Here is a 26202-nt window from a genome sequence, read left to right on the forward strand (position 1 = left end):
AGAGCTAGTTCCAGGACAGGCTCCAAAGCTACAGAGAAACCCTGTCTCGAAAAACCAAAAAACAAAAAACAAAAAAAACAAAACAAAAAACAAACAAAAAAATTTTCTACTGAAGAAGAAAAAAATATTTGAATACTCTCCTGTCTCATCTGTCCCCTAAGAGAAAAGGATTTAGAAATATTTCTTTGTACTTGCAGTGACCTGCACATTAACACTGACCCAAAGCCTTAGAAATCCCTGTGGAGGCAACTTCCTGCCTCCATCAGCTTCCTAATAAGGGTTCTCTGAGAAGACTGCATTTTAGCCTTAAGTCAGAGTACAAGCAAAAGAATCACCCATACTCTGGGAACAGTTTATTTCTGCTTGGCTTTTTTGGGTTAAAGAAGCTAGCAGAGTAACAATGTGGAGGGATTTTAACCGCTCATGTTTAAACCCTGGTGTTCTCTTTCCACTTAGAATGCCTTCAGAGGAAGCTGCAGATAGACTCTCCTTTGATACTGGCCTGGGTCCTTGATGTGACTAGAACAGCATAGTCAGCCTGGAGTATTAGGAAAGGATGCCCCATGGGAGCCCCCCTCCCCCTCATCCTCTCACCATTGCCCTCTAAGACCTAAGGAATCACTTGTGCTGTGATTGTAGAGCTTTGTGCCTTCTGGCTCTTCCTGGTCATTGTGAGTAGTTATGTGACCATCAAGTCTTGTAGTTCAGCAGCATCATGGCCTGTTCAGCTCCTACACTCACTTGTTCTCAGCTGCTGATGTGCCTCTCATTGGCTCTCAGTTTTTGAAATGAAGATAAAAACAAAACTGAAAATACCCTGGAACAGTTATGCCACCTCCTGGTGTTTCCATTTGCTTCCTCTGATAGTCATTTGGTCTGGGGAGACTTCCCTTTCCTGCTCCAGGCAGTGGGCTTGTGCACAATAGCCCCTGGCATGCCGCCCATCAGATAACAAGGCTGGCTTTCTGTAGGCCATGGTGTGGATTGGAAAAAGTGAAAGTCTTTGGCTGGAAATAAAAGTCCAGAAAACCTTTGCTCTTTCCCCTAGGCCCTCTTGTGTCTGCAGCAGTGGCCTCATATGTGCTAGTTTCATCCCAACTATAAAAGCAAGGGAGAATTCTGTGAGCTACTAGTAGAGGGAATGGTTTAAATCAGTGTCAAATAATCGGGGGCGGGGGTGTTTGGAGACAGGATTTCTCTGTTACGACAGCCCTGAAACTTGCTATGTAAACCAGGCTGGCCTTGAACTGCCTGCCTCTGCCTCCTAAGTGCTGGAATTAAAGGCGTGTGCCACCATACCTGGCTATAAAAGACTTTTTAAAAATTTGCTCTAGGCTTATTCCAGAGCATCTTGGGTTAAAATGCTAGAAAAGAACTTCTCTAACTTGTTTCAGGGAGAAGAGACTCAAATGTAAAATTCCAGATTATGGAACCAATGATAGAGTTGAGAAAAGCAGATTCCTAGGTTCAGACACACGAGAGAGAGGCAGGGGTCATTTTAGCTGATTTTATTATTCTGTGAGTTCACAAAAAAATCCCTAAATTTATGCTAAGCAGCTTCAGTTTCTTATAAGGCTTTAAATACCTGGATAGACTGTCTCCTGCAGGCTATTGACGTCATTTCAGTACCATGGCTCAGGAGCTGATTACTTCAGAATTGTAGCTTTCCCTCTGTGAGTGAGATGTTGAGACATGAAATCCACAAAATTATTTGCCAGTTTTCGGGACCATTTCATAGCTTTATGTTAGTATTCTCATCTGAGACTATGTCCTTGGATTGATGCCTCCATGAATCACTTGGAAGTATTCTTGGCAGTAAATTTATCAAATGTCTTCAGCACATCTGAATGAGTCATATGTTGGAGCAACTGACTTTATTTGAAAGAATGAAGAACTGAGTCTCTTGATGCTGAGAATACTTTAAACCCCTTAGAAGTTATCTTTCAAGCCCCAGGTATGAGACTCCTGTCATACCTGTCAGGAGATGGAAGAAGGAGGATGAGTTCAAGTCTAGCCTGTTGTATATAGCCCTATCTCAAACAAACAAAAATCCCTTTTTTCGCACTCGGGAGGCAGAGGCAGGCGGATCTCTGTGAGTTCGAGACCAGCCTGGTCTACAAGAGCTAGTTCCAGGACAGGCTCCAAAACCACAGAGAAACCCTGTCTCGAAAAAAACCAAAAAAAAAAAAAATCCCATTTTTTCCCCATATGCCTTTAATCCTAGAATTCAAGAAGCAAAAGCAAGTAGATCTCTGTGAGTTCAAGGCTACTGTGGTCTTTCAGGCCAGCCAGAATCATATAGTGAAACCCTATCTCAAAACACAAAAGCCCCAGCACTTTTAAGGATTAACCTATTGTACCTTTTTTTTTTTTTTTGAGGGGGGGTGTCAAGCATTTTTCTTCCTTTTGTTGGTCCTTTTTTCTTTAGGAAGAGACTCCCTGGCTCAGAAAGTTTTGTTGAGACCCATATATTTACGTCCAATATATTCTCTCAGAGTATTAGAAGTACTTCAGCCAGACTTTTCAGCATCCCTTGCACTATAAATGTACTTTCCATCTGTCTGTCCTGGAGCCCAGGCTGAATGAGCTATATACAAAGTTAAAACAGTATGTATTCAAGCTGGGCAGTGGTGGCCCACGCCTTTAAATCCCTGCACTTGGTAGGCAGAGATAGGGGATGTTTGTGAGTTCGAGGCCAGCCTGGTTTACATAGTGAGTTCTAGGACAGACAATGCTGCTACACAGAGAAACCCTGTCTCGAAAAACAAAAACCCACCACAACAAAACAGTATGTATTTTACATTTTCCTTCCGAAACTAGTTTCTTTCAGGAAAGAAAGACGCTGGCATTGAGTGGTCACATCTTCTAGAGTAGAATGAGTCAAGTTCTTCTCCATCTCCAGCCGCGAAACTTGTTTGCTTTCTTAGCCAATTCCATGAAACACATTGCCTGCAGAGTTCTAGCCCAGAAAACCTAGTGCCGTAGTCCTGAACTAGACTGGGAAGTAGTTTGTTATGTGGTGGCACGTTACCGTTTCTGGTGTCTGGGGATTTCTAGGTTGTAGGGGAGAGGTAGATGGCAAAAGAGAGGAGAGGGTTGTTTCTGGCTTTCTTCATGGAGGGATAAATATGTCCATCCCCCCCCCCCCAAATAAGGGCTAAAGGAGCACATATGAAGGCCAGAGGACAGCTTGTTAGAGTCAGTTCTCTCTAGACCATGTAGGTCCTGAGGATTGAACTCACGTTGTGAGGCCTAGTAGCAAGTATCTTTACCTGCTGAGCTATCTCCTGATCCTGTTAATATGTTAATATTTTCTTTTTTTTTTTGTTTTTTGTTTTTTCGAGACAGGGTTTCTCTGTGGCTTTGGAGCCTGTCCTGGAACTAGCTCTGTAGACCAGGCTGGTCTCGAACTCACAGAGATCCGCCTGCCTCTGCCTCCCAAGTGCTGGGATTAAAGGCGTGCGCCACCACCGCCCGGCCCTGTTAGTATTTTCTTGAACCTTCTAAATATTGTGGTTTTTTTTCCTGAAGTAATAATGTACATATACCTTGCAGAGTACCTCAGAGTTACCCAGAGAATGTTTGCCAAAGGTTTTCTGCCAATTGTTGGAATCAAATGATGCAATTACTGTGAATGCCCAACAAAAAAGAAAACTTCCTTTCCTTTCCTTTCCTTTCCTTTCCTTTCCTTTCCTTTCCTTTCCTTTCTTTTTCCCCGAGACAGTGTTTCTCCGTTGCTTTGGAGCCTGTCCTGAACTAGCTCTTGTAGACCAGGCTGGCCTCGAACTCACAGAGAGCCACCTGCCTCTGCCTCCCAAGTGCTGAGATTAAAGGTATATGCCACCACCGCCCAGCCAAAAAGGAAACATCTAATTAGGGGCAACACAATGTACTCTTAATAGTCAGGAATTGTGAGAGTAAGTGGCAGTGAGAGAGATAGTCTTTTTTCATTGGCCATAATGTCTTCACTGAAGCTGGTATTGCCTCAACCACCTGAGTTCTGGGATTATAGATATGTGCCATCATACTTAGCTCAGTGTCTTCTCATCTGATACAGATAGAGTAGGTACTGGTTGAAAGAACAGAGCCCCAGAGACATATGTATAGGTATATCCAGTTAGCTCTTCCTGGATCACAGTTTCAAAATGTTGTTGGGGCCCAAAGCTCCAGAGAACTAAACTAATAAACTAATGCACAAGGACCTCTTGCTTATAGTTTTTTTTTTTATTTTCAGTTACCACCAATCAACTGTTCAGAATTTAGTGTTTTATTCATGATCTCTTATATCCCACACTGGCCTTGAACTCACTGTGTAGCAGATCTTCCTGTCTGCTTCCCAGATGTAAGGATTATGGGCATGTGCCATCAGGTCTGACTTTTTTCCTTTCTTTCTTTCTTTCTTTCTTTCTTTCTTTCTTTCTTTCTTTCTTTCTTTCTTTCTTTCTTTCTTTCGCTTTCTTGCTTTCTTGCTTTTTTAATTTATACTTTTGCCCAGGCTGGTTTAACTAAATTCACAAGATATTCCTACCTCAGCCTTCAGAGTAGCAAAACAACAGGCATGTTCCTCCACATCTGGCACAGTCAGGAAATAATAAATGAAATTAAGATGGAGTGTGGTAGTACACACCTTTAATCTCAGAATTTAGGAGGGGGAGAAAGGCAGATCTCTTAGTTTAAGCCAGCCAGTTCTACATAGTGAGTTCCAGAACAGCCTGGACCACATAGTGAGACCGAGACCTTGTTTCAAAAATACAAAGGGGGGAGGGAGAGGGGGGGGAACCAAAACTATAGTGTCTTGATTACTTTTCTATTGCTGTGAAGAGACACCATAACTAAGGCAATTTATAAAAAGAAGCATTTAATTGGGGGCTTACTTACAGTTCTGAGGGTGAGTCCATGGCCATCATGGTAGGGAGCGTGGCAGCAGGCAGGCATTGGCATTGGAACAGTCGGTGGGAGCTTACATCTGATCCATAAGCACAGGCAGAGGGAGAGACACTAGGCCCAGCTGTTTTGTTTGGTTTTTGTTTTGTTTTGTTTTTCGGGACAGGGTTTCTCTGTAGCTTTGGAGCCTGTCCTGAAACTAGCTCTGTAGACCAGGCTGGCCTCAAACTCATAGAGATCCGCCTGCCCCTGCCTCCCAAGTGCTGGGATTAAAGGCGTGCAGCACCACTGCCTGGCTAGGCCCATGTTTTAAAACCCACCTTCATTGACACCTGAAACCGGGGCCCACCCCTGTCCTTCCCAAAACAGCTCCATTAACTGGGGACCAAGCCCTCAAATACATGAACTTATGGTAGCCACTTTTATCCTAACTGCCACACACAGTGAGCTTTATTTTATTTTTTAACTTTTTTTTTGAGATAGGGTCTTACTATGTAGCCTTGACTAACCTGAAACTTGCTACTCAAAAGAGATCTGCCTGGGACTAAAGAGGTAAAATACCACACTTGGCCTGAGTTTTTGGGGGTTGTTTTTTAGTTGTTTGTTTTGTTTTGTTTGTTTGTTTAAGACAGGGTTTCTCTGTGTGGCCCTGGCTCTCCTGGAACTTGCTCTGTAGCCCAGACTGGCCTCAAACTCAGATCCACCTGCCTCTCTCTCCCAAGTGCTGGAATTAAAGGTGTGCCACCACTACCTTGCTTGGATTTGTTTGTTTTTTTCAGATGTATTATATTTAATTATGCATATATATGTGTGGATCTGGGTGTGGATATGTATGTGTATGTGCCGGTGCCAGCTGAGGCCAGAAGCATCAGATTCCCTTGGTGTTGGGGTTATAGACAATTGTGAGCTACCCAGCATGGATGCTGGGAATCTAGTTCTGATGCTTTGCAAGAGCAGTCTGGACCTTGAACTGCTGAGCTGTCTCTCCAGGCCTGTAACATGAACAGGGGCCCTGCATGTTTGGGGTTTTTGTCCTGCCCGGTACCCCCAGCTGTTTAGCTCCAAAGAAAATCACACATAGGTCTTCATAAATTATAAGCTGATTGGCCCATTAGCTCTAGCCTCTCACTGGATAACTCTCACATCTTGATTAACCCATTTTTCTGATCTATGTTAGCCATGTGGCTCAGTACCTTTTTTTCAGTGGGGCAGATCACATCCTGCTGCTTCGGTGGTCTGGGCAGGAGTGGGAGGAATCAACTTCCTCCTTTCCAGAATTCTCCTGTTCTCATTACATCATTTCTATTTCCTGTCTGTTTTTCCCGCCTATATTTCCTGCCTGGCCAATCAGCATTTATTTATAACATGATTGACAGAATACAGACAATTCTCCCATACCACAGGCCCAGCAATAAGTTTTTTTTTTTTTTTTGGCATGGCTCTTTTCAGTTTATTGCATGAAGGAGTTACACTAGTCCAAGTTAAAAGCGGACCCCAAATGGTTACATTATACAAGCTGTGAGGTTTTTAAACTTGTGACAAGGGACAGGAGGGAAATTCTACTCATTGCAAGGAAATCCTCACTTAAGCTTCAGAGTCACAAGCACTTAAAACTCATGAACCTTCAGCTGATCGTCCTTAGCCAGTCCAATCTCTATTAGGAACTGGCATATGTTCTTGCGCTGGTCACCCTGTAGCTGAATTACTTCTCCATATTCTGGATGCTCAATTACAGTACCATTGCAGGCAAATTTCTTCTTAAACGCCTTCACTAGTTTCTTTTTATCGTAATCATCAGCGATCCATTGGACAGTGGTAAGGGTCTTCCTGCCGTTTCTCTGTTGAATTCGTATATGGATATAATCCTCAGTGCCAGCAGGAAGCAGGTCATCACCCTTACTTGCATCAGCAAAGGGGTCGAAAGAGTGGAGGTTCTGAATAGCGGACATATGATACGATTCCTTTTCCTCGGTGGAAACGGCCTGCGGAAGGCGGCTGGGGGGGTGTGGAACGGAGCGCCAGGAAGTGAGGGGGCTCGAGGGGGAGGCAGCTGAGTCCTTGGCGGCGGCTCAGTGACTGGGGCCCCAGCAATAAGTTTTAACATGGGTTTTACTCTCAAGTATCATGATAAAATCTTATACCATTCTACCTGAAATATGCCTTTATCCTATATATCCAAGATATATCTGCAGCTGGCTCATTTGTCACTTAATGACTATCCCAATTATCAGATTGTATTGTATTGTTAGTACTTGCGTTCAAGTAACCCATTTTTGACCTAATGGCTCTAAAGAGTAGTAATGCTGGTAATGTTATTACAGTATTTTGTTATAATTGTTCTATTAGTTTGAGTTTTTGTTGTTTGTTTTGCAATGTGTAGTCCTGGGCTTCCATATGCTAGGCAAGTGTTATTCCATTGAGCTACAGTCTTAGCCCTAGTGAGCTTTTATTTTATTTTATTTTATTTTTATTTTTGTCTTTGTTTTGTTTTAAAAGGGTCTTGGTATATAACTTATGTTAGTCTGGAGAGTTTGGAGCTCAGTTTCCCTGCTCCTTTCTCCTGTGTACTGGGATTATAGGAGTGCACCATCCAGCCAAGGAGTGTTAATCTCTTATACATAATTTATACATTAAACTTTTGAGATAGATATATATGCATTGGATTTGCTATTATTTAGGGTTTCAGGTATCTGCTTGTGATCCTGAAGTATATTTCCTAAGTATATTGATTTGATCAATATTGATCAAGGATTGAAATGATCATTTTCCTACGTTCTTCCTTGGATAGGAGAAAGTGGCATTGGTGCCCAAAAGAGACAAAGAGGAAGATGTGACATTATTATCAAGAGATGTGACATTATTGTAGCGAGTACCACAAAGATAGATATAAAATAAATTGATATATGTATATGACAACTTATTAAAAGGGGGGTTATGGGGAAAGCAGGTTATGGAGCTAGGAGCTGGCCACATGCTGCTTCACGGCACTTGACCCGGTCTTCATCACCCAAAAGAGCATGTGGCCTCTGTCTATCTTCTTTTAAGAGATCATGTCAGCCGGGCAGTGGTGGCACACGCCTTTAATCCCAGCACTCGGGAGGCAGAGGCAGGCGGATCTCTGTGAGTTCGAGACCAGCCTGGTCTACAGGTGCTTGTTCCTGTTTAACCCAAAAAGGTTCAGAGAAACCCTCTCTCGAAAAAAAAAAAAAAAGAAAGAAAAAGAGAGAGATCATGTCCACAGACAAGAAGCCACGCCTTAAGGCTGGTACTCCAAAGTTATTGGTGGAATGAATTTCCACAATACATTATGAATAATACATAAGAACATTAAATTTTTTTATTATTTGTGTGTGTGTTTGTGTATACATGTACATATGTGCACAAGCATGCCACAGAATGTGTGGAGGTTAGAATACGTGTAGGAGTCAGTTCTTTCCTTCTATCATGTGGGTCCTTGGGGTATGAACTTAAGTTGTCAAGCTTAGTGACAAGTACCCTCACCTGCTGAACCATCTCAAGGTCCTAAGAGCATTTTTTAAAAGCTGACTGACTTCTAACTTGTGTCACAGAGTTAATTTTGGTTGATGTTTTGTAGCAGGTTTCTTAGTTCTATATAGTTTAGTACTGTTCCATCTCTGAGAGTTACTTTGTAAGGAAGGGGTGTGGTTTGCTCCCTTGAGCTGAAGATGCTGGCTTTGGTGCCATGACCATCCGAGTTACATCCCTGATCTCTTGGGCCCAATCTTCTATCTGGACCTGCTTCTCTCTTCGTGCCACACATTGTCTCTGTTGCTAAAGGGTCTTCTTTCTGTGCTCTAGGCTCCCAGAACCCTGGCCGAAGCTCTCCTCCACCTGGTTATGTACCTGAGCGACAACAGCACATTGCCCGGCAGGGATCCTATACAAGCATCAACAGTGAAGGCGAATTCATCCCAGAGACCAGTGAGCAGTGTGTGAGTATGGGGGGATAGGATGTACCAGGACCCATTCAGACCAAGGTTGTGATGAGGCCTCTCAGTGACACATAACAGACCTGAGGAATTTGATGCCCATCCATGGTTCTTTGAAAACCAAACCTGCCCCAAGATGGATTATTCCTTTGAGAGGCCAAAGGTTATTTCTTTTTAAAAGATGAGATCTAAATTTCTTAAACTCACTAGTGTTAGGTGAACACTTTATGGTAACCCTCTTTAGGGCCTCTCACTAGGCCCCTTGCAAAACACCATGCACTGTACTGTTTGCAGACTTCTGCCAGTGGTCTAGTCTCAGTCAGCAGTTTTAGCTAGGAACAACCCTGAACTGACGACAGGTTATGTCTTTATTGGCTATATTTTAGTTTTGCTATTTTTTTGATGAAGGTGTGTGGATAAATTAGACTGTAGGACTGATAAAATAACATGATTTTGCTAATAGCTGTATTAGTTATCTATTGTTACATAACAAGTTGTCACAAATTTGGTCTTAAACCAGTATACCTTTATTTTAGTGTCTTTAGATGGGGAGTCCAGACATGACGTAATGGGTTTTTTCCCTCATGGTCTCACAGGGCTACTACAGTCAAGGAACACTCCAACTACCTTTTCATCCTGAGCTTAGAGTTCTTACCACAATTTAGTTCCTTACATTTGGTAGAACTGTTGCCCTTTTTCTTTGCTAGAGATTGTTCAAGGATTCTCTCAGATTCCAGAAGCTGCCTGCAGTTCCTTATTATCAATCTATTATATCATGGCCTTCTTCAAAGCCAATCCAAGCTCTATTGTTCCAGTCTACAAAGTTGGAGTTGTCATCTTCTTTTTTTTTTCTGTCTTCTTTTTGGTTTTTCGAGGCAGGGTTTCTCTGTGTAGCCCTGGCTGTCCTGGAACTTACTACATAGTAAGGCTGGCCTTGAATTTACAGAGATCCACCTGCCTCTACCTCCCAAGTGCTGGGATTAAAAAGGTGTGTGCCCCCACCGCCCAGCAAAATTGTGGACTTCTGTAATATAATGTAACTATGAGGATGGGCATTCCTATTGTCTCTGCCTTAGTTTATTGACTAGAACCAAGTCCCAGTTCTACTTGCACTCAAGGGAAGGGTGCCTCATTGGTCACCTGATAGTGTGTCCACCACAATGGCACTCCCATTATGATGGCTAGCTTTTAACCAGTAGCTTACTTAATAAAAGTGTAATAAAAATTACACTTTGGGTTAGTAAACTGAATAAAGATAAGATCTCTATTTGGGGGCTAGAGAGATGGCTCAGCGGTTAGGAGCATTCTTCAGAGGTTAGGAGCTGCTCTTCCAGAGGAGCCAGGTTCAATCCCCAGCACCCACAACTTACAACTGGCTGTAACTCCAGTTTCAGGGCTTCCGACATCCTCAAAGAGATATAATGTAGGCAAAATGCTAATGATCATAAAAAATAAAAATCTCTATTTTATTTCTGGGTTTTGTTTTTTTGTTGTTGTTTGTTTGTTTTCAAGGAGCTTGTCTTTATTGAAAAGTTAAGTTCATCAGGTTTCTGGAATTTGACTTAAGAATAAAAATTTCTAACAGAGAAAATAGGCAACAGAAGGAGCTAGAAAGATGGCTCGGAATTGAGTTTGATTCCCAGCACCCATGTCAGAGAGCTCACCACTGCCTGTAATTCCAGATGCAGGAGATATTACCTGCACCACCATGGGAATTTCATCTATCCCCCTCCACATACACAAAAATACATGAACACAAACAAAAATGAAAAAATCTTTAAAATGGAGGTGGGCTGGAATGATGGTGCAGCAGTTAAACGTGCTTGCTGCTCTTAGAGAAAACTTAAGTTTGGTTCCCATCTCCTATGCTGGATGGTTCACAGCTGCTTATAATTTCAGCTCCAGGAGCTCTGACATCTCTTCTGTACTTAGTGGGCTTCTGCACTCATATGTGCACATACACACACACAAACACACACACCGAAAAAGAAAAAAAAATTAATACCAGTACATGTGGGGTTTTACAGAAAGCTGATTCCTGTAACTTTCATTATTCAAACTATATGGGCTATAGGAAGCCCTTTACACTCTTCCTTCTGTGCTCCCTCTTCCCAGGGAATTTCATGTAACCTGGACGGCCTTCAGCTGCAGATTTCTTTCGTGGTCAGAAAATACTATTTGTGTGTGTTGACTGTGTACAGATGTTTCTTTTTTGTTGTTCCCTAAACAAGATGATTTAAAGCATTTACATTATATTATTATATATAAGTAATCAAGATGATGTAAAGTTTATAGGAAGATATGTGTGTAGTTTATCTACAAATACTGCATTATCTTATATAAGGGACTAGCGCATGCATGATCTGATATCAGCAGGAGTCCTGGAAGCAGCCCCCATGCAAATAGAGATGACTGTATTTTGAATTTGAAGGCTGCACTCCCATCCTTACCACTCCTCCGTCAGGAAAAAAAAAAAAATGAAGCCTTTAGGTTAGGGGAAAAATACATTCTGGCCTGACAGTGGTGGTGCACACCTTTAATCCTAGCACTTAAATGCCAGGCAGAGGCAGGCGGATTTCTGTGAGTTCGAGGCCAGCCTGGTCTACAAGAGCTAGTTCCAGGACAGGTTCCAGAGCTACAGAGAAACCCTGTCTCGAAAAACAAAACCACATTCTGAAGGCTCTTTGTTAATGCATTTGACTATAAGCTAGAATGATATTTAATTTACATAGATATCTCTTACCTCTGCTTTAGTCAGGAACTGGGAATTTGTTTTTTGGCACCAGTTATTTACTTCCTAGTTTTATGAGTTTAGATACATGTCTCCTAACCTTTCTAGGTCTGCAGTGTTCCTCTGTGAAATAAGTTAATGCTTGTCTTTGTAAATTATGAATTATAGAGTGTAAACAGAAGCATTAGGTTCCCACCCAAACTCCACTTGAGACTTCTGCAGGGCAATACCATTTCAAGCGCCAGGCACTCACTAATATTGATGGGCCAAGAAAATGCCAACAAGAAAAGGCAGTGTCTCTGCTTTGCTCTATTGGCAGAGCTCCTAGGGATGCTGGCCAAACATTTTTCTTCATCCTAGAAGCTTGCCTTTCAAACTAAGGGAAAGAATCACACCTTATATCTTTCTTTCACTACATGGGGAAACAAAGACACTTCCATATTTTGACAAGAAGGACCATATGCTAGCTCTGTCTGGATCTACTGGCTAGGATTTGAGTGGAAACTGTGGTTTGATTGTGTGGCTTGCCTTTCAGATGCTAGATCCCTTGAGCAGTGCTGAAAATTCCTTGTCAGGAAGCTGCCAATCCTTGGACAGGTCAGCAGACAGGTATGAAGGTATGGGTGGTTTGGGGGCCCAATGAGTAGGCATTTTTGGAATGGTTTTAGAAGAAGTGACTAGTCCATGTCCCTGATCCAGCCATAGGCCTAGGATTAAAACGGTGTGCTTTTAGAGAGGCCCTCAGTTTCCCAAGGACTGTCAGAATGGCTTGGTGCTCAATAAATAAACTTAATGATAGCTTAGAAGAACAGTTTTTACTGCGTGCTGTGTTGTTCCCAGTGCTTTATGTGTTTTGACTCTGCACATACTATAGTCTGCCTACTTTTCCACCTTATTACTGTGATTTGAATTGAGAAGCAATAGCTTATTGAAATTTGGGGGAAAAAAATGGAATCTCACCCACAGGTTGGTCTGCCTGTTCTTTCTTTTCTTTCTCCAAAAAAGTTTATGGTTGAAGAAGAAGCTAGCTTAGAATAATGAGAAAACAGAATATCCAAATTTCGTAACTTAAACTTTTATCTCTTTATGTAGAATGTTTGTTCTTACACTTAGAATCAGTGCTATTCTTTATATACCAAACAACTGTGTCGCTGATGTGTTGTGTTATTTTGTTTTGTTTTGTTGTGACGAGTTCTCACTAGATAGCTGGTCTGGAACTCAGTCTTCCTACCTCAGTTTCCTATGTGGCTTGTGAGGGTGTTTGGAGCAGACCTTCCCCTCTTTATGTCTGAGAACTCATTTGATTGGGGGTTGGGGAGTAGTCTGGGGCTAGAAAATAGGAATAACTTCCTTCTTTCCTTGTGTGATCAGTTGATGAAGGTACTGATCTTGTGACTAATCCTATCACCATCTTCTAGATGTCACAGAATACATACATAGTTATTATTATGTAGGTTTCTTTGAGACTTGCTCTCCAATCAGGGAACAAAACAGTACCAGTAAATATGACAGGAGGTGCTACCACTGGCCAAACTCTCAGCCAGAACAGGGACTGACTGTAACTTTGGACTGTTCAAAACTCTGTAGTGTCAAGGGAGGATGGTGGTCCAGTTGTCTGAAAGTAGGGTAGCTCTCCAAAACTCTCTTGAGTTTTCTGACCTCAAAAGATACTTGGAGGAGCCGGGCAGTGGTGGCGCACGCCTTTAATCCCAACACTCGGGAGGCAGAGGCAGAGGCAGAGGCAGGTGGATCTCTGTGAGTTCGAGACCAGCCTGGTCTACAGAGCTAGTTCCAGGACAGGCTCCAAAGCCACAGAGAAACCCTGTCTCAAAAAAACCAAAAAAAAAAAAAAAAAGATACTTGGAGGACTAGGGAGATGACTTGGTTAGTAAAGTGCTTGTTGTCCAAGAATGTGGGCTTGAGTTCAGTCTCTTGGAACCCAAGTAAAACAGCTGGGTACAGCACTGCACATCTGTAATCTCAGTGCTGGGAAGGTAGAGACAGGAGGATAACTGAGGCTCACTATCCAGCCAGGCTAGCTGAATCTGAAAAGTTCAAGGTTCAGTGAGAACCTCTGTCTGTAAAAATAAGAGGAACAACAATTGAGAAAGATACCAGATGTCAGCCTCTGACCTCCACATGCACACACAAATCCAATACATGCATACACATACAAGGCACTTGCTTATCAAAGATTCATTGAGATTTAACTGGATGTTGAAAAGGTAGCTTAAATTTATCAACTTCCCTCTTAGTTTCCCTATCTCTAAAATGAGATGGTAGTCTAAATAACAGACTGGAGTAGCATGATGTCCTTGGCACATAAAATGGAGTCTTATTTTTAACCTGCAGGTGATCAGTGAAGAATAGTAATAACACAGCAGCTGCTCAATAACTGGCTCCTGCTGTTTTATAATAAGTGTCCCACCTTACGGAGGTATGAGGAAATCCTCTGTAAAATTAGAAATCATTCTTTGCCAGGCAGTGGTGGCTCACACCTTTAATCCTAGCACTCGAGGCAGAGGCAGGCGGATCTCTGAGTTCAAGGCCAGCCTGGTTTACAGAGTGAGTTCCAAGGCAGCCAAGAGTGCACAAAGAAATCCTGCCTCAAAAAAAAACAAAAACAAACAACAAAAAAAAAAAAACAAACCAAAGAAGAAACAAAAGAGAAAGGAAAGAAAGAAAGCTTTACACTACAGTGTTTTCATTATTACTGCCTAAGCCAAGTTGGTTTATTGTTGTTTAGCTTGATTTCTTCACCTGGCATAGAGATTAGAGATTAGGAAAAAGGGCAGGAATAGAAAGGGGACAAACAGCCAGCATGGAATGCAGCAGAAAAGGCAGAGTTGTCACTCCTGTTTGGCCTCAGGCTAGTGAAATGGGGCGGTGAGCACCAGAGACCAGGCTCCAGGCAGAGCAACTTTCCTGCACCTCTCCCTCTGTGAACATCATCAGGAAGGGGGCCACTTAGATACCCTTCCTTCTGCCTCTGGATGTGCACTAAAGTTTATTTTGTAGTCTTTTGTTTTTTCCAGCCCATCCTTCAGGAAATCACAAATGTCCCGAGCCAGGAGCTTCCCAGACAACAGAAAGGAATGCTCAGGTAAGTTCCACAGAGCCTAGGTAGGTACTGCGGGGGTTGAGGAAAGAGTGTCATGTTGGGACCATAAATGCCTCTAAATTGGGAAGACAAAACTGTATGGTACTTTTCCTGGAGCTGCTACTCTAAAATCTCAGGAGACCTGGGAGCATATGTGACTCACCTATCTTGACTCATCCACAGTCTAGCAATTCTCCTGTCTTTCTCAGATCGGGAGACCCAGCTCTATGACAAAGGAGTCAAAGGTGGAACCTATCCCAGGCGCTACCATGTGTCTGTACACCACAAAGACTACAACGATGGTGAGTGCTCTACACTGCCCCCTGCTGGTTGGCTGGTGAAAGATCAAAGTTTTGCCTGGAAAAAAAAACACAAAAGGAGGGCTTGGGATTGATGGAAAGGAAACAAGGTACTCCCACTTCTGCATTTTTCCCTTATTTTTGAGGCATTGTGCTCCAAGCTTGAGGCAAAGAGATTAGGAACTAAGCAAATACGGGGGGTGGTATTGGTAGATGAAGATGCTGCCACTGGAATGCTGTCCTTCAGTACACAGATATCCCAGGGTGCTCCCTAATGCCATCTTCTGCAGCAGCAACAGATGAACTGAAGTTGTGGCAGAGGGATCAGGAATAGGACGTTGAACAGAACATGCAAGCTGTGGTTTGCCTTTTGTTGGGTCTGAGGATCAGTCTTATGCCTTCCCTATGTTCGGGGCATCTTTAGCCAGGCAACTTCCTAATTCCTGTTTTTGTCTGGAGTCTTAGGGAGCTAGGATAGCAGCCTTTCTGGCATGAGTCAGGAGGGAGGGCAGGTGGAATGCACCTGAGCTGGTTGTCACTGTTACCTGCTTTGTACATCCGGGTTTGTGGCCAGGGCTCTGACTTGCTCTGTCCTTATTCCTGCACTTCTGTAGGCAGAAGAACATTTCCCAGGATACGGCGGCATCAAGGCAATCTATTCACTCTGGTGCCCTCAAGTCGCTCCTTGAGCACAAATGGCGAGAACATGGGTGTAGCTGTGCAATACCTGGACCCCCGTGGGCGCCTGCGGAGTGCAGACAGCGAGAATGCCCTCTCCGTGCAGGAAAGGAATGTGCCAACCAAATGTGAGAAGTGTCCCTGACTAGCAGAGTGCTGAGATAGCTAGCTGCAGGGACAAGAGCTCTGCTGTGCCACTGTGGCAGCTCCTCTCAGTAATAAGTGCACCCTCCCCTCAGAGTTTGGAGGAGGAGCCACATCCTAGAATGTAGGCCTAACTCGATGGCTATAGGATAAGGCATTTCTTCTACCTGGTTTTAATGTTCCTATGTTTAAAGCTAAAGGCCTTTTTGCCACATTCGGGTATTAAGAGCAAGCTAGGCATGATGGTATTATAATCTCAATACTCAGGAAGCTGAAGCAGGAAGATTGAACACTTAGAGACCAGCTTGGGTTACACAGTGAGTTCAAGGACAGTATGTGTTATACACCAAGGCCCTGTCTCAAAAAATGAATAATAGATGAAAAACATGTTTAGGAGCTTTGAAAATGAAGTTATTTGTTCAACACAGAACACCATTTTACCAGTCCCCTGCTTCTTAGAACTACCCTGTTGACCAGGGCTTAGGCCTGCAAGAGAAGGAAGGGATGGATGGTATAAGGAGGATCTGAGCAGAGAGTTCAGTAGGACAGGAGGGTGCAAGGACAGAAAGTTCATGATCTAATGTGTGCTCTTGCTCTCTCTCTCTCTGCTCTCTATAGCTCCTAGTGCTCCCATTAATTGGCGTCGGGGGAAGCTCCTGGGTCAAGGTGCCTTTGGCAGGGTCTATTTGTGCTATGATGTGGACACAGGACGTGAACTTGCTTCTAAGCAGGTCCAATTTGACCCAGATAGTCCTGAGACAAGCAAGGTATGGCCTTCCCCACACTCAAACCTCCAGCTTCTCCCTCTAGCCAAAATACCTATTGAATACTTGCCTAAGGTGATACAAGTTACTTCCTAAACTAAACTAAAGGTTTTTTGCTATTCATCTTAGCCCTAGCCAAGGGGTGAAGGGCCAATGTCCCAGAGGGTGTGGAGCTTCTAGGAGAAGGACTGTATCCATGCTAACGTCCTAGCAGCCCAAACTGAGACATTGAGGACTAATTTCCCAAAGGTCACTCTTTGGACCCATTGCCCAAACAGAGCCTTGGTGCAGAAGGAAGCTTATAGAGCTCACCCATTTGTTCCTTTGGAAGTAGAAGTCACATAGTCTATACCTCAATGTGAACAGACAAATACAGTAGTTACTTGAAGTAGGATTCTGTAGCCCCTTCTCCCTCTTCACTCCTTCCTGTTTGCCTTCTTCCGGGTAAAGAATGCTGTATCCCAAGGTACCCAGCATTGTGGCCAAGGACTAGACATTTGAGAGAGTTTGCCATTCTCCAGCTGAAGTTTCCAAAGCAGACCCCTGTGAATCATAGACTAGGGCAAGATAAGCTGACCCCAGGTGGGCACAACTGGGCCCTGAGTGCCCAGGTGACCAGTGGTCCCTCTCTAGGAGGTGAGTGCTCTGGAGTGTGAGATCCAGTTGCTGAAGAACTTGCAGCATGAACGCATTGTGCAGTACTATGGCTGCCTGCGGGACCGTGCTGAGAAGATCCTTACCATCTTTATGGAGTACATGCCAGGGGTATGTGCTCTTGGATGCATGTGGAATTGAAACAGAGGGCTTGACTCAGGGCTAGTGGCTGTGGGGGTGGGTCACCCTTGACCTGGGCCTCATCTGATGAGGTTCTGGGAAACCATGTACAGTGATGGCAAGATTGATGTCAAAAGGGCTCTGCCTTTGGCTACAGAGAGGGTGTGAGATGAGAAATGTCCCAGCTTCTATCTAACTTGAGGGTCCTGAAGGGCTGGTTCACGTCAAGTAAGCACCTCTGCCTGGAACAGAGGATCTCCTCAGCCTGGTCTTGGGTCCTACTTGCTTAAGATAAGGACTGTTTTAGGTTTTTTCCTAAACGGTCTGATAGCTCCTGGCAAAAGTGGCCTATACATGCAAATGAGACTCCAATGGATCACTGCTTGGCTACAGTCCTGGGGATTGGAAATAACCTGTCTCCTCTCATAAGCTAGCCCCTGAAGGACTCTCTTGACTCCTTGTGGTCTATTAGGGCTCTGTAAAAGACCAGTTGAAGGCATATGGAGCTCTGACAGAGAGTGTGACTCGCAAGTATACCCGGCAGATCCTGGAGGGCATGTCATACCTGCATAGCAACATGATTGTGCATCGGGACATCAAGGGTGAGTAGGGGTGAAGCTGCGGCGGAGGCATCGAGACCTAGGTTCAGCCAGACATAGTGGTGCACGCCTTTAATTCCAGTACTTGGAAGGGAGGCAAGGGCAGGTAAATCATTAGAGGCCAGCCTGGTCAACACAGTGAGTTCCAGGCCAGTCAGGCTACCATTCAGTTAACGAGTAGACCAAACACTAGTGTAACTACTCTGAGCTTTCTGAAAAATAGAACCCCAACTGCTTCCTTAATTGGAGATGGGTATAAAAATTGGTTGAGCAGTGTAGGGAAAATACCCTAAAATGCAAATGTTGACATGGGGGTGATCTCTTTTATACTGTGAGGCTTCTTTGCAGCTTATGTCTAAGTCAGTGGTGGCCCTGGCCTTCAGTCACCTGGAAGGGGAGATAAAAAAAAAAATATAAGAGGGTCCAAAGTGGTAGCCTCTGCCCTTTCGTGCCTTAGGAGCCAATATTCTCCGAGACTCAGCTGGGAATGTGAAGCTTGGGGATTTTGGGGCCAGCAAACGCCTACAGACCATCTGCATGTCAGGGACAGGCATGCGCTCTGTCACTGGCACACCCTACTGGATGAGCCCTGAAGTCATCAGCGGCGAGGGCTACGGAAGGAAGGCAGACGTGTGGTGAGCACTGGGGAGTGCCGGGAACCTATCTCCCTGCCTGAGCTGAAGGTTCTCTACAGCAGACATGAACTTGTGAACTTGACAGTGTGAGAAAGGGGGACTGAGAACTTATTATTGCTGACTGGTACACCCAGGGTTTAGATTCAGGGGGTTGGGGAGGGGTAAATGGAATGAATTTTTATCCCAAACAACAAAAGGTTATGGCTAAGGACTTAGGTCATGAGGGTCAAAATCCATATTTGCTGGACCTCTTTTAAGAAGCAAGGTTTGGGCTGGATGTTGTGGCACCTTTAATCTCAGCACTGGAGAGGCAGAGGTAGGCAGATAGCTATGAGTTCAAGGCCAGTCTGGTCTACAGAGTGGTTCTAAGCCAACCAGGAACATAATGAAATCATTTCTCAAAAAAGAAAGAGAAAGAAGGGAGGAAGGCAGGCAGGCAGGTAGGTAGGTTCAGGGGTTAGGGATGACCTAATAGTTATACCTGCTATACAAGTATAAGGACCTGAGTTCAAGTCCCTAGCTTTCACAGAAAAAGCTAGGCATGGTTCCTCATGCTTGTAACTCCAGGATTGGGAGGCAAACACAGGTGGATCCTGCGAGCTTTCTGGCCAGCCAGTGTAACTGAAGAAGCAAGCTTCTGTTTCAGTGAGAGACACTGTCTCAAGGCAGTAAGGCAGAGAAGACATTTGTCCTGCTCTGGCTTCTGCATCACTCAAATGCATGTGAAACACACACAGAGCAGCATATATTCTGAAGACCTAGATTTGTCTCTTAACATGAGTTAAGACTTAGCCCCTTCTTGTGCCCAAACAGCTTGCATTTGATTCACTTAATTTTTATGTCCATTCTCATAAAGGGCCTACGAGTTATGAAAACTTTTTTCCTTGGAAAGTTATCATGGGTTGCCCTCCAAAGATGTCTAAATCCTATCTGCCAAAACCTATAAATGTAATCTATATGGCAGTAGGGCTTCTGTAACTGAGACATTATCCTGAATTACCTAGTGGGCCTGGGGTAGTGATGAGCTCCTTAGAGAAAAAAGCAGGTCAGAATGGGTTGTGGGAAATGTGGCAAAGGACAGTTGAGTGGGGGACCAGAAGCCAAGATACACAGTAGGTTTGGGGTAGTTATTGTGGTGTGGTGTGGTGTGGTGTGGTGTGGTGTGGTGTGGTGTGGTGTGTGTGTGTGTGTTGAGGCAGGGTTTCTGTGTAGCCTTGGCTATCCTAGAACTTACTTTGTAAACCAGGCTGGCCTCTAACTCACAGAGAACTGCCTGCAACTGCTCCTGAGTCCTGGGATTTAAAGGTGTGTCCCATGACCACCCAGCACTTCATAATATTGAATATGCTAAATACACACAAGGCCTTGGGTTCAGTCTCTCACATGAGAAAGACATAGACAGGAAGAAATGCAAACATCCCCCAGAAACTGGAAAAGCAAGGAAACAAGAGCGACATAGCTCTCTTGGAGTCTGTCAGTACTCTTTGCAGTCTCAGTAAGTACCCTTTGTTTGTCCTTCACTGTGACCTGAGAATGGTACTTCCTTTCCTTACAGATAGGGTGGCTGACAGATGACATAAGGTTCTCTCTTCCAGGAGCCTGGGCTGTACTGTAGTGGAGATGCTGACAGAGAAACCACCTTGGGCAGAGTATGAAGCTATGGCTGCCATTTTCAAGATTGCCACCCAGCCGACCAATCCTCAGCTGCCCTCTCACATCTCAGAACACGGCAGGGACTTCCTGAGGCGCATTTTTGTGGAGGCTCGTCAGAGACCCTCAGCTGAGGAACTGCTCACACACCACTTTGCACAGCTCGTATACTGAGCTCTCAAGGCCATGCTGCTGTCAGCTGCCACCTGCTGAGAAGGCCAGGGGCTGCTGTCAGGCTCAGTGAAGTTGCTGCTTCTTCCAGGCAAGGCTAAGGACAGTGGAGCTTCAGTCCAGCCATTGTTTATGCCCCTTCTGTCACTGGGACTCAAAGCCAGGATGGGAGAGCTGTGGCATGGAGACTGGGAACCCCAGCCTATAAGACCCAAGAGCTCCATCATCCTAAGCACAATGCAGAAGGAAAGGGGCTGGGAACCGTATGTAAGACAGCCATGGCCTCAATGTGTCCTAACACTGCAGTCAGCACTGAAGCCAGGAGGGACTGGGGCAGAGGACTTACTCAAGGGTATGAATAGTGTTATTTCATTCAGAGTGTTATTTTGATTCTCCTTCCAATGTTTGGAGATTACCAGAGTATCTCTGGGTTGCATGAGCCCACTCAAGCCTGAGGTAAAGCCCAGCATTCCCCAGCCATCACAAGGTAGGACGTGTGGGCTGCCCTCACTTAGAGCCTCCAGGTGTGCTTTGCCAGTCCTGTCTTTTACCAAAGATTGAAAGAAGCAAATGTTATGCTGCCTTATTCTGGGAAGGAGGAGCCTGCCCCCATAAGCAGGGCCTGAGAAATGGAGCTGCCTCCAGTAACTGGGGAAACCCAGTCTTGTCAATGCAATTGTCTCTGTTTTACAAGTTGGAGTCACTCTTATGCTGTTCCCAGTTTCTAAACTGGAGACTTTGCCTCTGAGCTCTGGAGACCCACGTGGACTTGGGCTTCGGGCTGGGCAGAGCTGATGGCATGGCCTCTAGCCTGGCATCTGTTCCCTCGCTGGAGCAGAGAAAGTAGGCAACACAAATAAGAGCATCTGGCTCTGGCCCCATTGGGCAGTTCAGGAAAATTCGGAGGGCTGTCTCAGGCTCTCTGCATCTCAAACCTGTCAGGCCTGAGCCCACTCCTTTGGGTAGAAAGGAAAGCCCTTGTGCCACCACCAACCATGTCCAAAACCACCAGCTCTGTTCCTTAGCCTGCCTTGCCCAGTTGTGTTCTCAGCCCCATCCCTTGTTCCTCCCACAAGGGAGGATGCCAACGGGTTGGGGAAAGACTCCGAGCAGCTTAGAATCGGCCATATTTACCTCAGCCTGGGTGCTGGTCCTTCTTCCAGCCCCTTCCTTCCCCTCCAAATGTGCCTATTGCTACAGCTCCTCCCTCCCAACTCCCATTTCTTAGGAGTTGTCATTAAAAAAAATTTTTTTTTAAAAAGCCAATGTGCCCAGGGATGGGCATCTCCAGGGAGCTGGGGATTAGCGCCAGGCAGCTCTGCCAGCCATGCCCACTTCCCCATGGGCACAGAACAAGCCAAAGCCTTCGTTGTATGTTGACGATGCACTTTTATGAATGTAGTTTCTATCGCTGTTTTTAGCCTTTTCACATCATGTAATGTGAGGCCTTGTACTTGTTAATTTATATCTCAGATCCATATTTGATGGTTTTTATATATATATCAATTCTAGACTGTTACCGGTGATGGACTCCTGAAGAGAGAACAGAAATTGAAAGCAACTGGTTTTGCAGATTTGTGTGTTGCACGGTGCCAATTGGGCCTGGACCCTCTGTTTTATTTCCTTTCCTGGGGTCTCTGTCAGGCCATCCTCTAACTGCTCTGAAGCCAGTGAGTAAGTCCTGCTTCCACCTTAGCCTTTGCCCAGGGTGGGGACTGGCCCGGCCCCTCTCCTAGACCAAAGCTGCCAAAAGGCAGCTCGGCCTCTCCTTGACCCCATCCTGATGGCTGTAGCACCCCTTAGCCCATCCCCATCGAAACCCCAAACCACAAGAGGAAACAGAGCTCGGTGGGCTGACAAGATGTCTGGTGAGACGACTCTGCTTGTCCCAGGCTCAGGGTCTCAGAGCCCCCACAAGGGAGTATCTTACCTCAGAGGAATGTTTCTAAAAATGACAAATCCTGCACTCCAAAGGAAAAAAAAACCCTTTTTTTGTGCCAAAAACTGTGGACATGCTGGTTCAGCATCCTCAGGGCCAAGCCATTAATTTATTTTTTCTTATTAATAAATCCAGATGAGCAGTTGTAGGGCTCTAGCATGGGCCTGAAGGTTCTGAAGGACGGTCTCAAGCAGCCCTTGCCTGTTGTGCAGTGTTATGCCACCAATTGTTTGACATTCCATGGGGTTTATCTGCTTTGGCCAGCCCCACATGGAAGGACCAGGCCTGGGTCAGGTGCATGCTGCCACCCTCCTGGTCCTCCCACTCACCCAGCTCTGTCTGTGTCTGAATTGTGGATTGTGCAGAAGAACCTGCAGCCATAGTTATTTGATTATACCTTGACTGAGGGCTTGCAGTGCAAAGCCAGGCCAGTGCATTACTTACAATAAAAGGGATCATTTATATCAGAAGGGTCCTGTGACCATGCTTGTGGTTAAAGGTGGTTGGTAGAAATTAATTTGTACTGGGATGGGTCGGGTGGGGATGGATGCCTAACACCAAGTTTAAATAGCGACCAAAAGTGCGGTCCTGGCCTGACCTGGCCAAAGTCATTGCTAGCCCAGGTGGCCTCTCATTCAACTGAGGCAGCACTGTTGGGCCACCTTATCTGAATACATGGCTTCTTTTTTTTTTAGCTCACAATATAGACCAGGCTGGTCTCAAGGTCACAAATATCCACCTTCCTCTGCCTCCTGAACACCGTGCCCAACCCTGCCACTGTTTCTGTTTGTTTAGTTTTGGAGATAGGGTGTCGTTGTGTAGCCCTGGCTGTCCTGAACTCAGCTACACGGGCCTGTGTAGTTCATAGGCTGGCCTTGAACTCAGGTCTGCCTGGCTCCGCCTCCCTGGCGCTGGGACTAAGGGTGTTGTGTACCACCACTGCCCGGCACTGCCACTGCTTCTTGATTGAATGCAAGAGACCATTTTGTCCCCATAGGTCCAAGGCCTTCCCATCTCTGTTTACCTGAAGGAACAATCCGCAGTGGTTCATCCGCCAGCAGACCAGAGGCTGGATTCCCTGGCAGTCTGCTTACCCTCTTGCTCACCAATCCATCTATCCCACAGGCCGTTTGCAGGAGTCAGGGCAGTAGGGTGTGGGGCAGGACCACTGAGACTTGCGCGGAAGGAGTGTCTTTACACTTGCCTTGCTTCTCTGCTGTGCGCTGTCACCCTCAGTGTGCATGGACTCTTAGAGTAGCAAAGTTTGTTCCTGGATGACCCGGCACAGCAGTTGTGACCTTTCCCTTCCCAGGACAGGCTCTGGGAAGATGACAGCCATGAGAAGGAAAAGGTGGCAGCACTGAAACTTAGCGGCATTTGCTCGTCTATGGATTCCCATCATTCCTTGCAAATTTCGAGGGCAAAGGACTAGGAGGAAACTGGACAGCTGGGACCAGCTAGCAGAAAGGCAGTCACAGGCAGTCTTGGCCAACTTGTAAAGTTCTGCTTTGGGCCCCACTCCACCTCTGAGGAACTGCAGTGAGGCAGGCGGTGGTGATGCACACCTTGAACCCCAGCACTTCTGTGCTTAACAGAGGCAGGCGGATGTCTGAGTTCTAGCCCAGTCAGGGCTCCATACTAAGTGAGACAATATCTCAAAACTGTTGTGTGGATGTGAATCGGTGGGGCCTGGCTTCTCTCCCACAACTCAAAAGGGTACAACATTGGGATTCCAGGTTTTGACGGTTTGACATCCTGAGTTGGCAGAGACCAGTTCTTCAAGCTAATGCTTATTGAACAACCATCACCCAGCCCCTTCAAGGCCAGAAGCCCCCCTTTCCCATCCCTGTGACAAGTTTGCATCCTACCTGCCACAAAGCTCCCCCATCAGGCCACATAATGGAGAGTCAAGATCTGTTTAAACATGTTTAAAACAGGGTTGATCACAACAGTCAGAACAGCACAGCAGTGGAGAGGAGGGGAGCGTAGCTACTGCCGACCCTGTTAGCTGAGGCTCCAGCAAGGGGCCCCTAGACCCCAAGGCTGTGGGGGTGTCTTGCCTCTTCCCAGCCCCCTCCCCCACCAGTGAGGTGACATATAAGAGGCCCAGCAGATGGCACTCTTCCTCTTCTTCCAATCTCTGTGGCTCAGAACCAGGCTAAGGGCAGAGGTAGATGGGGAGACACGGGGGTGCACAAGGCCCAGGTGGCAGTGTGGGAGCTTGGGACCCTGAGGAGGGCATGCTGACTCCTTGCTGGAGAAAAGGCACCTAAATAGGGAAGCTGGGCTTGTGGGCATCCCAGGGAGCCTTGGGGTGAGGTGAGATGGTCTGAAGGAAGCAGTATGGTGAAAATTCCAATTCTGCTTCCCAAACCTCTACCTCCTATGGGAAAAGTAAGGAATCCTGGAGGAGAGCCCTAAGCCTGAAACCTACCTGAGGGAGCCTCATCCTTTCCCACCCGCTCCCCCAAGCCCAGATCAACCTCCTTCCCACTGGCCAGCTGTAGGCCATGTGCGGGGAGGAGATGGATGTTAGAGGCCCTCAGGCTGTCTTGGTGCCTGAGTCCACCTCCTTGTGGGCCCAGAGCTCCTTGTGCTGTTTACGGCCAAACCCCTCATCGTAGTTGCCTTTGCTCTTAAACAGCTGCTGAAAGTGAGGTTTGCAGTAAAATTCACCGTGCAGTGCAGCATAACTGCCCAAGCTGCGGAAGCAGAGAACAGCTGGGTCAGTCTAGGTCAGGGCTGGAAGGCAGGATGGGGGTGGGGGGCAAGTTAAATGGGCAGGGCAGGGGCGCACCTGAGTTTGGCGTGGCAGTGTTTGCAACAGAAGCAAGAGTTGTGGAAAATGAGCTTGTCTGCCACCAGCCGCTCCATAGGGTACACAGTCTTCTGGCAGGCTGCACAGGTCTCCTTCACCTGAGCCCGTAAGCTAAAGGACTGTGGAGTGGGGTAGGGTACACTCAGCAAGAAGCCTGATCAGCACTCACCCTTTCCTCCACCCACACCCACCCTTGGGCCCCTACCTTGGAGCGCTGCACCGTGCTGCTGCCACTGCTGCCTTTGGCTTCCTGGGGGAGAGGAGCAGTCAGAGCGGGGTCAGCTCTCCGGTGACCCAGCCCAGATCCCAGGGGCACTCGAGAGGTGGCAGAGGGTGCCAAGCAAACAAGCTGCTCCTGTCCCCTTTATCCCTCCCACCTGGCTGGTCACCTACATGAGAGGGGGTGGCCTGGGCGGCTCCGGCAGCCTGGAACATGGCTCTTCGGAGATGGTTGGCGGCCTGGGTGGAGACGCGGCGCCAGGAGGGTTCTGTAAGGGGAAGTCAGTCAGTGGGGCCCCAGGAGCCCTCCCCCCATCCTGCAGGCTGGGGTGTTTTTAGGCAGGGGGTTGAGGGGCTGCGGTTGGGACTTTCCCTAAGTCATTTCCTGTTGCTCTGGGTCTTGCCACTTCCGCCCCTCATCCCCCTCCCCAGCCTGCCCGCCCCTCATGCAGCTCCCCAAGGGATCGGGGGTCCCTGAGTGGAAACATATGTAGGGCTAGAACAAAGTTAGCGAGAGCGGCCGGGGACAGAGGGACTCCGCGGTGCCTGCGTGTGTTTCCAACGGGCAGAGACCCCGCCGGAGGTGACGGGAGGTCAGCAGAGGTCTAGGCTGGGCACCGCCTGACCCGCGGTCCTCCCGCACCGGGCTCAGATGTCCAGCCCCTGGACAGCGCTCGGCCCGGCCTCCCGCCCGGCCCGGCTGCGCCGCCGACCCCAGACCCGAACCCAACCCACCACGGGCCGGCCCAGCGGGACCGACGCGAGCCTCTGGGTCCCAGCGAGCGCTGCGCGCGAACCGCCAGGCGGCGTCGGCCCCGCAACGCTCCGCGCCCCTCCCCCCGGCCGC

At 46.5% G+C, this 26202-nt stretch overlaps 2 protein-coding genes and 1 pseudogene across 3 annotated transcripts in view; 1 reads left to right on the forward strand and 2 right to left on the reverse strand.

Moving 5' to 3' along the window:
- The window catches only part of Map3k3 (mitogen-activated protein kinase kinase kinase 3), a 96461-nt gene extending 73673 nt beyond the window's left edge, over positions 1-22788 (forward strand). The window contains exons 7-16 of the mRNA XM_005369427.2: positions 8704-8837; positions 12101-12174; positions 14601-14668; positions 14875-14967; positions 15579-15770; positions 16405-16553; positions 17184-17315; positions 17797-17926; positions 18381-18558; positions 20154-22788. Coding sequence (XP_005369484.1) covers positions 8704-8837; positions 12101-12174; positions 14601-14668; positions 14875-14967; positions 15579-15770; positions 16405-16553; positions 17184-17315; positions 17797-17926; positions 18381-18558; positions 20154-20382 — 1379 coding nt within the window. The 3' untranslated portion in view covers positions 20383-22788. The remainder of the gene's footprint in view (positions 1-8703; positions 8838-12100; positions 12175-14600; positions 14669-14874; positions 14968-15578; positions 15771-16404; positions 16554-17183; positions 17316-17796; positions 17927-18380; positions 18559-20153) is intronic.
- On the reverse strand, positions 6320-6855 carry LOC101984536 (annotated as a pseudogene).
- A 1443-nt stretch (positions 22789-24231) lies between the features above and the next one.
- Positions 24232-26202, reverse strand: part of Limd2 (LIM domain containing 2) — a 2454-nt gene continuing 483 nt past the window's right edge. Inside the window, exons 1-5 of one of the 2 annotated variants that reach the window (XM_005369429.2) lie at positions 26091-26196; positions 25530-25624; positions 25342-25386; positions 25116-25255; positions 24232-25020 (exon numbers count right to left, since the gene is read on the reverse strand). In XM_005369429.2, the coding sequence (XP_005369486.1) occupies positions 24861-25020; positions 25116-25255; positions 25342-25386; positions 25530-25571 (387 nt within the window). In that variant the 5' untranslated portion in view covers positions 25572-25624; positions 26091-26196 and the 3' untranslated portion in view covers positions 24232-24860. Of the gene's footprint in view, positions 25021-25115; positions 25256-25341; positions 25387-25529; positions 25625-26090; positions 26197-26202 lie in introns of those variants that run through there. The other variant, XM_026777169.1, reaches the window with a different exon arrangement.

This window comes from Microtus ochrogaster, unplaced genomic scaffold (genome assembly GCF_000317375.1).
Source record: "Microtus ochrogaster isolate Prairie Vole_2 unplaced genomic scaffold, MicOch1.0 UNK48, whole genome shotgun sequence".
NCBI lineage: Eukaryota > Metazoa > Chordata > Mammalia > Rodentia > Cricetidae > Microtus > Microtus ochrogaster.